Source organism: Pundamilia nyererei, unplaced genomic scaffold (genome assembly GCF_000239375.1).
Source record: "Pundamilia nyererei isolate P.nyererei 1_Seehausen unplaced genomic scaffold, PunNye1.0 scaffold00208, whole genome shotgun sequence".
In the NCBI taxonomy this organism is placed as follows: Eukaryota; Metazoa; Chordata; class Actinopteri; order Cichliformes; family Cichlidae; genus Pundamilia; species Pundamilia nyererei.
The window spans coordinates 1,038,399-1,049,709 of NW_005187609.1; the positions used below are offsets into that span (position 1 = coordinate 1,038,399).

At 41.3% G+C, this 11,311-nt stretch overlaps 1 protein-coding gene across 1 annotated transcript in view; it reads right to left on the reverse strand.

Annotated features, from left to right (window-relative positions):
* LOC102207188 (sodium- and chloride-dependent GABA transporter 3-like) overlaps positions 1–8,563 on the reverse strand; it is a 20,341-nt gene extending 11,778 nt beyond the window's left edge. Inside the window, exons 1-7 of the mRNA XM_005747939.1 lie at positions 8,428–8,563; positions 6,410–6,544; positions 5,761–5,898; positions 3,597–3,708; positions 3,347–3,479; positions 916–1,050; positions 622–725 (exon numbers count right to left, since the gene is read on the reverse strand). Of these exons, the coding sequence (XP_005747996.1) occupies positions 622–725; positions 916–1,050; positions 3,347–3,479; positions 3,597–3,708; positions 5,761–5,898; positions 6,410–6,544; positions 8,428–8,563 (893 nt within the window). The remainder of the gene's footprint in view (positions 1–621; positions 726–915; positions 1,051–3,346; positions 3,480–3,596; positions 3,709–5,760; positions 5,899–6,409; positions 6,545–8,427) is intronic.
* Between the last annotated feature and the right edge of the window lie 2,748 nt (positions 8,564–11,311).

Below are 11,311 nucleotides of genomic sequence, written 5' to 3' on the forward strand. Positions count from 1 at the left end.
GTGTAGCAATCCATAAGCGTCTGTGAGCTGAGAAGCAGCTGCTGGAGAGGAATGTTGTCCCATTCTTGTCTGATACAGCATCCTTGCTGTTCAGCAATCCTGGCTCTGCTTTGTCCTGTTTTTATTTAGAGATGCTCTAAATGTTTTCAGCTGGTCAAAAGTGTGGACTGCAGGCAGGCCAGTTCTACTATCAAGCCATTGTGTTGGAATAGCAGCATTATGCAGTTTATTATTGCATTGCTGAAATATGCACAGTCTTCTCTGAAGAAGACTTGACCTGGACGGTAGCATGATATACACCTACATCTCATTTGTCTTTCTATGTACAACATGAACTGTATTGAAACCCAGATTCTGTGCAGCAAAGCATTTGCCGAAGATAACATTAAGTGCGGTGCTCATGTAGTGAACCACTGGCTCCGTTTATGGTCACTGGACTCTGGAGCAGTGCTACCATGTTCCAACAAACATCACTGCTGGGCTCGTCTTTTCTTCTTTCCAAAACCATTAGAATTTTGTCTCTAGCTTAAACATTAACTGAGTTACAGTCATTTGAAGAACGCTTGTGGAATGGGCCCGTCGGCAGCTTGTGGTACATGAATTAATGATCACATTATTTACTTGTAACAGTTGTTGTGTTTTCTGTTGTAGCTGCCCAGTGTGATCAAGCTCCCTGATGAAACACCATACGAGAAGAGGACCTGAGCACAAGCATCCATCCAGACCTGATTAAAGATTAGAAAACACGTAAAGTCATCAGTACTATATCATGCAGTCACAGAGATGTTATTACTTTGCAGCACAACCGATCGCAAGTAAAAGGTTGAACTTTCCAGGATTAAAGCATTATACAATAAAACAATAAAAGTCCTTTCACAAATGCCGTATCTCGAACAAGTTCGAAGGTTTCCCCACCTGAAGCTCTGCCAGACGAGAAGGATCTGGATACAGGTAGTAGACCACGCCCTCCCAGGCACCTGGCAGTGTCAATCCCCTGACCAGCAGGATGGCCAACATCACATAAGGGAAAACAGCTGTGAAATACACCACCTGAAAGCAGACAGAAATCATTTTGTTTGGCAGAATGAGGAAATATCCTGTAGTATTTCATTTTCCCGCTTGTATCAACATCATTTTTATTCATTTGTTGAGTCATTTGTTTTTTGTTTTTTCTGTTTCCATATATTAACTGTAGAGACCTGGAGTCTGCACACAGTTTCCAGTCTCCTAACTCCCTGTTTGTTTCCTTTTTTTGTATGATACTCTCAACAATAGCAATACACTATCTCAGTCTGCTTCAAAGTTCAAGAGCAATGACCACAATCTCCCAATATGTATGAACAGGAGCAAAGAGTGTGAATGTTAGAGAGAAATCACTTAGGATGTTTATCGATTACAGCAAGTCATCCAGGTCCTGAAGCAGCAAGCAGCCCCAGACCATCACACTAACACCGCCATGTTTAACTGTTGGTACGATGTTCTTTTAACCCCTTAGCAGTCCAATTAGTCCCCTAAACCATCCAATGTACAGTGGGCGGTACGTCCGACTGCTAACAGGTTAATGAAACGCTGTGTTAGTTTTATGTCACATGTAACAGAGTCAAACCTTTCAAACAGTTCAGCTTCTGTCTCATGAGTCCACAGAATATTTTCCCAAAAGTCAGTCACCAAGTTATTTTTTGGCAAATGAGCCTTTGTGTTCTTTTTGGTCAGCAGTGGTTTCTTCTTGGATTTCTCCCATGGATCCATCTCCCCCAGTCTCTTTCTTACTGTTGAATCATGAACTCTGACCTTAACTGAGACAAGTGAAGCCTGCAGTTTTTCAGATGTTTTTGTGGGTTCTTTTTTTTTGACCTCCCAAATGAGCCTTCATTGTGCTCTTGAGGTAATTTTGGATGGAAGGCAGCTCCTGGGAAGATTCACCACTGTTCCAAGTTTTCTCAGTATTCGGTTAATTGGTTTCACCATGGTAACTAAGGCCTTAGCAATGGCTTTGTAAACTTTTTCCAGACTTATAGATGTCAGTGTCTGTGAGCTCAGGTGTTTCTTAGATTGTGGCATGATGCGTTGGTTTTGGAGATTTTTTATAGTCTATGTCATTTTATCAAACAGGTGATTCATCGGGCGTGGGAATAATCAGAACGAGCGGGGAACAATAACTTTTCCACACAGGGCCAGGTAGGTTTGAAAGCTTTTTTCCCCTTTAATAAACGAAATAATCATTTATACACTGCATTTTCTATTTACTCTGGTTATCTTTGTCTAATAATAAGACTTGTTTGATGATCTGAAAGATTGATTTATTTATTGTTACCTCCATAGTCATGTCAATAATACCACCATTGACAAGAATAAAGGTGAACAAAAAGATGAAGCACCTGCTGAGGGACTAGATTCTGGATTTTGGGAGAGGAATGTCGTCCCGTTCTTGTCTTATACAGGAGTCTAGCTGCTCAGCATTCTTGAGTCCACTTTGTAATGTTTGTTTTTCTTTTGTGAGGAAATGTTTTTAGTCGGTGAAAGGTCTGGACTGCCGGCAGGCGAGTCCAACACCCAGGCTCTTCTGCTACAAAGTCATGCTGGTGTAGCAGATGCCACACACAGTTTAGTATTGTCTTGCTGCTCAGAACAATGCAGCGTCCATGTTTTCCAAAAAGAATTTCCGTTTAGAATTCGTCTGACCACAGAACAGTTTTCCACTTCTCTTCAGTCCATTTTAAATCAACTTTAACAGAGAGAAGATAACAGGGTGTCTGGATCATGTTCACAGTGCATTGTTTGACACGAAACACAACGGGCGTGTCAGGAGGTGGAGCAGGTCATCTACTAATTGGAAAATGGATGGTCTGATTCCCAGATACTCTGGTCTATATACAAGTATCCTTGCTACAGATATACCAATATCCTAGATACTGAACCCCAAGTTGCTCTCCGATAAGTTTATCAGTGTGAATATTAAATAGAAAGCACTTCTTTAAAAATGCTTGTATGTGAAAAAGGGATGTTGTATAAAGCACTCTGAGTGCTCAAATAGAGTAGAAAACGCTATATAGAAAACATTTACCACAATCCTAGAGAGTGAGAGGCCATGAAAGTGAAAATCTTCCACTCCTTGGGAGCGGAGGAGTACCAATGGCCAATTTATAAGAACAAGATGGTTTGAAACCTGTTACGATGTTGGTTTGGATACTGTGGCATTGACAAAAAGACAGGAGGACATCTGGACAACTCCCAGTGAAAATCGTACGAATGTATCTCAAATGGCTCTTCTCTGTTTTCTTCCTCTGACAAACTTTGCCCATTCTGCAGAAAATTTTCATAGTATAGGTTTTTCATCTTTACAGACCTTTCCTGCTGAGCGGACGCCTTTCCAGATGCTGAAGTAGCAGGCCACCCAGCAGGCCAGGAGGCAAAGCAGCACCTCCCATTTTACTGCACCAGGCTCCTCTATTCCTGCGGATATGGACAACACTTGTCTCCTGTGGAGAGTAAACAGAGATGGTTAGCTATGCATAAATATTTAACAAGAACATAGTGTAGTTCTGGTTAAATGAGCTGCAATGTAATGTGAAAAAAAGTAAAAATAGCTGACTCACTCCCAGAACTCTGAGACTGAAGATTTTGTGAGATTTCCCAGTTTCCAGTCTATTGTCGCGTTGCCACTGTGTACTGCAGTCTGGTTTGCAGAGGTGATGTCCACACATCTATCTGTGGACATCAGTTCAGAGATGTAATGGTTCGTTCCTCTGTTTGAATGTAACATTGGTGAATAAAAGAGTGATGGGTGTTTTTGAATCTGGACAAAACAACAAAAACCATATATTTGTTTGTTTCAAGACACTGGCTGCAACACAGCGCAAATATGTATTTATATTCACATCAAACTTAAGGAATCAATTACAAGTGATTGAAATGTAATGTGAAGTATCCACTTCAATCCATAAGTATTTGGACAGCGACAAAGTCTTTTGCCTTTGTACATGGCTGCTGTTAAATCAAACAAGATTGGAGGGCAGATTTTAAACTCTTCCCAAGAGATACTTTGACAAAAGTTCTGTAAGAGCTAGGCATCGAACCATCGGCCTTCTGACAACCTGCTCTTTCTCCACAGCAACAGCCACCCAAAAAACCCCTATAATCAGTGAATCAGTGCAACATTTAGTTGAATCTGAACAGAGGATATCTGGTGATGTCTATTTTGACCCTGCTGTCCTTGACAGTAATCAAAGTGTTTACAAGGTGTAAAGGTTTACGCCTTGTTGTAAACCCTCCAGGTTTACAGCATGGTGTGCCGGTGCATTCCTACTTTTTAAGAATGTATACGAGTGGGTCACTACTGAAGGTTAGGTTTGTTTGGGTTGCTCAGCCTAATGCTGGCCTCACTGACTTGTGTCAGCATCCCTTTTCTCGTTTTGAGAGTGCCAGTGAACAGCTACCAAACGCCAGTTCAACTCCTGGAATCAGTGCCAGAAACAATTAATGTGATTCTTCCGTTAAAACCTGTGAATTAAAGCTGAAAGTCTGCACTTTAATCGTGTCTTGACACTTTGATTTAAAATCCACAGTGGTGGTGTACAGAGGCTAAATTGTAGAAATACCAACCATTTAACAATGCACTGCTTAAGCAGCTATACATACATCACTCAGTCATAACATTATGGCCACCTGCCTGATACTGTTTTGGTTGCTCTTTTATTGTCAAGCAGCTCTGACCTGGAGTCCCCCTGATGGTGTGTTGTGGTATGTGCACCAAGATGTTAGCAACAGATCCTTTAAGTCCTCTAAGTAGCAAGATGATTTGGGTATTTTGGAGGGATTTTAGCAATTTAACACTTCAAACTCTTTGTTGTGCTCCTCAGACTGTTCCTGAGCCATTTTTTGCTTTGTGACAGGGCGCCTTATCCCGCTGAATGAGACCACAGCCATCAGGGAGTACTGTTTCCATCAAAGGCTGTATGGGGTCTGCAACACTGCTTGGGTAGGTGGTTCGTATCAAGGTCAAATGTTGTCAAAGATTCCCGAGGTAAGCGAGGCAGATGCACCTGGCCATCCACTTGATGTAAAAGAAATTGTAATTCATCAGACCATGCGACCTTCTACCATTGCTCTGTGGTCCAGTTCTAATGCAGACTTGTGCCCATTGTTGGTGCTTTAAGTGGTGGACAGGGGTCAGTATGGGCACCCAGACTGGTCTGCAGCTATGCAGCCTCATACACAACAAACTGTGATGCTCTGTGTTTTCTGACACCTTTCTGTGAGAACTAGAATTAACTTTTTGGGTGCAGTTTGACCTGCCAGCTTTCACTCCTCTCATGCATCAGTGAGCCTTGGCCACCTGTGATCCTGTCACTGATTCACTACTGTTCCTTTCCAGGCAGATTTTTTTTTCTGCTTCTAACATGTTTACTTTGAGGAAAAAATTCTGCACTTGCTCTTTAACATATCCCAGCATATGCCACGATGAAGAGATAATCAGTGTTATTCACTTTACCTGTCAGAGTATTATGCCTGATCAATGTTTAGCCTTAAATCAGCCCTCTAAAGCTGCCTGCACCATTCTGAGAGGATGCATTATGCTGACCCGATTAAAGTCCAATCTAACAGCTCAGTTTGCTAACACATTCAAACAGCATTGAAGCATTGAGACTTGTTCTGTGGTGAAAGGTATAGCTTGAGCATATAAATAGGCTAGCTGTTTTCCTAGCTGTAGAGTGTGGGAGGACATGTCAGAAAAAAAGGTGCCTGGAAAAATCATCTGACCTGTGTTCCAGGAATTGTTGCAGGTAGCCCAGGGCAGAGGGTCTCGGAAACAGTAAACAAGATAGAGAAGGGCCCAGGCCAAAACAATGCTGTAGACCCTGGAATATAGCTGGATCATGATGATAGAATAACCAGCTCCTGAAGAGAGAACGCATCCAAAAAACTAAATAAATAAATCAGTTTAAGCAGTAATATGACGGAGCACTGATATAGCTAAAAACAACAACAACATGTCAATGTTAAGCAAAATAATTAAGGAAAAATAAGAAGTAAATATGGCAGCTACATCTGCAAGTCGTAAGCCAGTGAAAGCAGGTTAAAAAATCTAAATGAAGCATATAGTATATAAATTATTGTTCAAAACCACTGTCACAAATATTTTTTGCTTATTACCACAGCCTGCAGAGAAAACTGGGACTAAGCCTCATTCTTTAAGAAGTAAATGTGTTACAGCATTCATCAGTTTTATTAAGACATGGCTGGTGTGGCTCAAAAAAACAAAACAAACAAACAAACTCTATTTTGCCTAAATTAACCCTAAGCTTCTTTTTGCTTTTAATATTTTTAATCTGAATTCCCATCACATACAGAACATTTTAAGATCCTCTGGATTTGTAAGTAAATATTTAAACAGAAATGATCTCATTACCCTGTGCCAGCGGGCAGAGCTTGGTCCAGCAGGTGATAGTGCCCTCCTGTGTGTACTGACCAATCACAGTTTCCAGGAGGAAGAGTGGCATGCCACACAGTACAGCAAAGAAAAGGTAAGGCAACAAGAAGGCACCTACACACACACGAACACATCAGAGACGATGAAAAAAGACAGATAACAAAAATCAAGGCAGTGCTGAAGGCAGTTAGCAAACTACTGGAGCTGCAAAACGGTGCAATGAAGAACAAAGTGCCCACGAAATTCAACAAGCTGTCCATTTCTGAGGCCTTAGAAACTGCCAGAAGGAGAATAAACTGTAGGCTGTACTCCACTGAACCATCCAAGGTGTACTCTCAGTGGTGAGGGAACAATATGAGAACAGCCCCACCGTGGCTGGAAATGGAGCAATGCTGTATGAGCATCTGGGAGAAGGACACAACCCATGACAACAATGCTCAGTGGCTAGTAGATCTAAGAGAAGACCACAGCAACCTCTCTGAACAGGGTCCAGTAAGTATCACAGTGGCAGACATCCAAGAACAGGTCTCCAGTATGAAGAGTTGGACAGCATCAGGCCCCGACATGATTCATATCTACTGGCTAAAAAAGCTGACTGCACTCCATGAGCGTATGGCAGCACAAATGAACCACCTGCTAACCCATGAGCAGACCCAGAATGGATGACTGAAGGCCGAACAGTCCGGGTCCCCAAGGACCTCCAGAAAGGACCTGTCCCAGCTAACTACCAGCCAATAACCTGCCTCAGTACCACATGGAAGCTCCTGCTAGCAGCTAAGATGAACAGGCGCATGGCTCAAGTTAATACTGAATGTGGAAAACTGCTTTTCATTTCTATTCTCAGACCACAGTGCTATCAAAAACGACTTCTATAGTCATTGTTGTTCAGTTCAAATCCTTTTGTGTTTTCTCTGCCTGTTTAAATCGGTTTGCCCTTCATATCTAGATTTTGTATCCTTAATCGATACAATTCTATATTTTTCAGTTTTATTGTGTTTGTGTTACCATATCTATTTTGTTGTTTACAGTGTTTCTTTTAATTGCCCATACCTTTTTCATGTCATTTTAAATACTATGGCTTTCTGCCATAAGGTCTTGTAAGTTTATATACATGAGAACAAGGAAATAAGTCTTTGGTGGGCAGGTAAATTTGAGGATTTTCCACACTAAATTTCGTACTGAAATAGCAAGCTACCCCTGTGCACTGAAGGTGGGAAAACATAAGGAGTAAAACGTTGAGACGATGCACACATTAGTGATAGAAACAGTAAATATGAGATTTCCAGCACAGCAAGCTGAGGCGCAACATTGTGACATCTTGATAAAAGATAACCGTGAAACACTCCAATGCTCGCAGGCTGGCTGAACTCACTCAGCCTCAAGGATAATTTATTAAAGTGATTCACCTTTGTCCAGGTGTGAAACTACTGAACGTGCTCTACTTTCACTGTTGCAGTAGTTCTTTACCCTCATAAGTGCACACTGCATGAGTATAAATGTAATGTACTTGGTAAAAGTCATTTTCAGCATTTACACAGATGTAACTGTCTTAAGACATCATATTATTATTGATGTTCATTATGTTACTCTGACCTAAATTTACTGCTTTTATATTGAAGTTTGTTCCCCAGTGGCAGGTAGCTCACACATCGGCCCTGACACTTTCCACATGACTGGGTAGCATTAGCAAATTATAACCAACAGCCTGTGTTGTTCATGTTTTTTGACCAAAGAAATAAATCATTTTCTCTTGTTTGTTGTAATTGGAGTGAAGATCTAAGATTGGTGTGATTGTTTTTTTAAGTGGGCTGGAGCACTGTTGACTTTGGGAATGGCTGATATAACACATTGATCTGGAGTTAATTTCAAATAATACACATTTTATTTGTTACCACAATATGAAGATTTTCTCTTCTTTCCTGCTCATTTATTCATTGTAGATATAAGAAAAGCACACGCAGGCAAACAGAGGGTTATGCTCATCTGTACATACTCACCTCCACCATTCTTGTAGCAAAGGTAAGGGAATCTCCACACATTGCCCAGGCCCACCACATTGCCAGCAGATGCCAGGATATATTCTCTTTTCTTACTCCAGTGTTCCCTCTTTTCCACATTGCTCTGCATGTCCATGTTTGCTTCTCAGTTCTCTGACAAGTACTGTCTGCACACACCCTTATTTATCTGTAGAGGCAGTACTGTCTGTTTAACCACTGAAGTTTGCAGCAGCCAATCAAATATGTGATAGTTCATAGTTTTCCTGTCTTTTAATCCACAGCTTAAAAAGCGACAGTGAAAGTTACTGATTAAAAATGTGTGTTAGTTACACAGTAACACAACATGGGACTATGGGGCTTTTTGATTTTGCCGGAGGTTTTAAAAACATTAAAACAACTCAGATACACCACTGCCAGTGCAAGGAGAGGATTTTAAGTCAGCAGGCCAATCACAACTTGAGCCGTAAAAACATTTTGGTATTTTTGAGATTTCTCCAAAGGGTGGATGGCCTCTCAGAGATGGGGTGAGAAGTTCAGTCATTTGCGAGGGACTCAGAGTAGAGCAACTACTTCTCCACATTGAAAAGAGTCAGCTGGGTTACAAGAACCCACAGTGGAACTGCTGATGCCACTGTGGAGGTCCAAAAAAATACCTCAGTCATAGATTTGGTCCAAGGACACATGCTTCATCAAGTAACACAAACTTTGCTTTGAGAGTCTAACTGGTCTTTTTCGTTTTTTTGTTTTTAGTGCTGACATAACATGTTGACAGATGATGTGGCATGCTTCAGATCATTACCTGTTTCTCTTCCATCATTCTGATACAAGTTCATTCTGGTTTCATCTGTCCCCAAAAAAAGGTTTTCCAAAACTGTGCAGGCCCCTTTTAGATGTTTCTGGCAAAGTAATCTGGCCTTCCTGTTCTTGAGCGTAACCGGTGTTTGTACCCTGCTGTAAACTGTACTTTCACTCATGAAACCATCTCTTAATTGTACATTTTAACAAAACATTTGCCTTGTCTAGAGTGTTCTTGATTGTTAATTGACAATAAAACGCACATGTGAAATATTTATCAGTAATAGCACAATATGCAATGAAATAGTTCCCATTTACAGAAAGAAAACTTAAAACAAGTTTTTAAAACCGTTGAAATAAAATTGTGAAAAAAAGGTAGTCTGCATTTTTGAATTACAGTTATATCAGGTACTTCTCCATACTAGTATTATAGAAAGCAGATTAGGGGCTGCACAGACCCAGTCTTGAGAAGACGACAAGAGTAGTGGCACATTGTGCTGCTTGCTGGGGAACAACACACCACCAAATCAAACGGAGCACTGCCCAATCTCACATAATCCAGTGTGTCTGTCAGGTAGTCACTGACATTTCCTGTAAATGACCTGTATGCTGTACACTATCCAGCAGTGACTGGACTGTGTTAAATGCACTGAAGAAATCAAAAAGGTTATTCTCAGTGATGTGATGGAAAGGATTCTGCCCCTCTCTCTGTGTCAAGCTGACTTGGCTGAATAGGATCCTACAAAAATATCACGTATTGTCTTTAAATAATTTGAACACACGAGATAGTCGACTGCAGAAGCGATCTTTTGGACAGAACGTTCTCATTGTGCTCTGTGACCACAGCGGGCAGATAACATTTCTATAAATGATTCTGTGCTTCTTATTCTTCCTTATCAAAAGCCGTGCACACTGCAGTTAGGCTCTGTATTGTTGCTTGACCCTGTCACAAAGGCAAGTTAAAACTTCACAAACACAACTTGTTTGTGTTGATCGATCGATTTCAGATTCACATAATCAGCTGTTACTATGCAGACAGGAGTAAGCTCTCTTCAACAGGTAAATAACTGCTTCATCCACTCCTAAATTTAGGGGATATATGAACTGCAGAGGGCTGAGAGAGGTTTCTATTAAACCTTCAGCTAGTTTTCCCAGCAACTTCATCACAAGTGAGGTAAAAGTTGAAGGGCTCATCTGTACAAGAGCCAGACAAGACGTTTCCCACAACCCTGGTAACTTCTCCTGCTTCAGATTCAGGGTCACAGACAGCTGGCTGGCACAAGCCCAGAGAACCGTGGGGTTTGATCAAAGTCTGCATGCAGCCTTACCCTCGTTCAGTCTGTCTCAACCTGGTCAATACTCATCTGTTGTTGGGCTGTGGAGTCAATGCATTAGTGGCATCTGTATACAGCATTACTATTACTTTAATAACTGTTTCAAAAACAGGAATAAATGAATTTCCTGTATGGAAAATAAAGTATCCGTCTTCTCATCATCATTGGTTGATATACTGTTAACTTTCTGTCCAGTATTAACAATAAAAGCACCAGAATACTGGCTTAGCAAGCATGCTGCTGTAGCATGCTTGCTAAGCCAGTATTCTGGTGTGAAGTAACGTGCTCAGCTGATGGTTCAGTGGTAATAATACCCAAAGAGTTCTGGATGCATCCCCACAATCAGCAGTTCAACATGCGGGCTCAGGATTGAGCCTCTTTTCAATCACAAAGAGTGAAATTCCACCTTTCTCTGGAGCACTCAGACCAACGTCTCCATCTGTCAAAAAGTTATAAGCCAAGTACTATCTGAAAGTATGAGTGCAGCCATATTTCAGTGATGCATGTAGTACTCCTCTCACAGTATCTGACAGTGAATAGGCAGTTTACCTCCTTATAGTTTAGCTGTAATCCTGCTGTCTGCTCTGAAGCTCAGTCCATGGAAAAATGTTGTCTGGTGTGACGAGTCTGCTGCTACATTTGAAATGAGTTCCTAATTAAAATTAACTAATTTAATTTCCCTGGCGGGTCGCGAAGGGTGGGAGTGCCTACTGGGGTCAGCGGGGGAGCTGGCCCCAGGGAGGGGTTACTTGCCC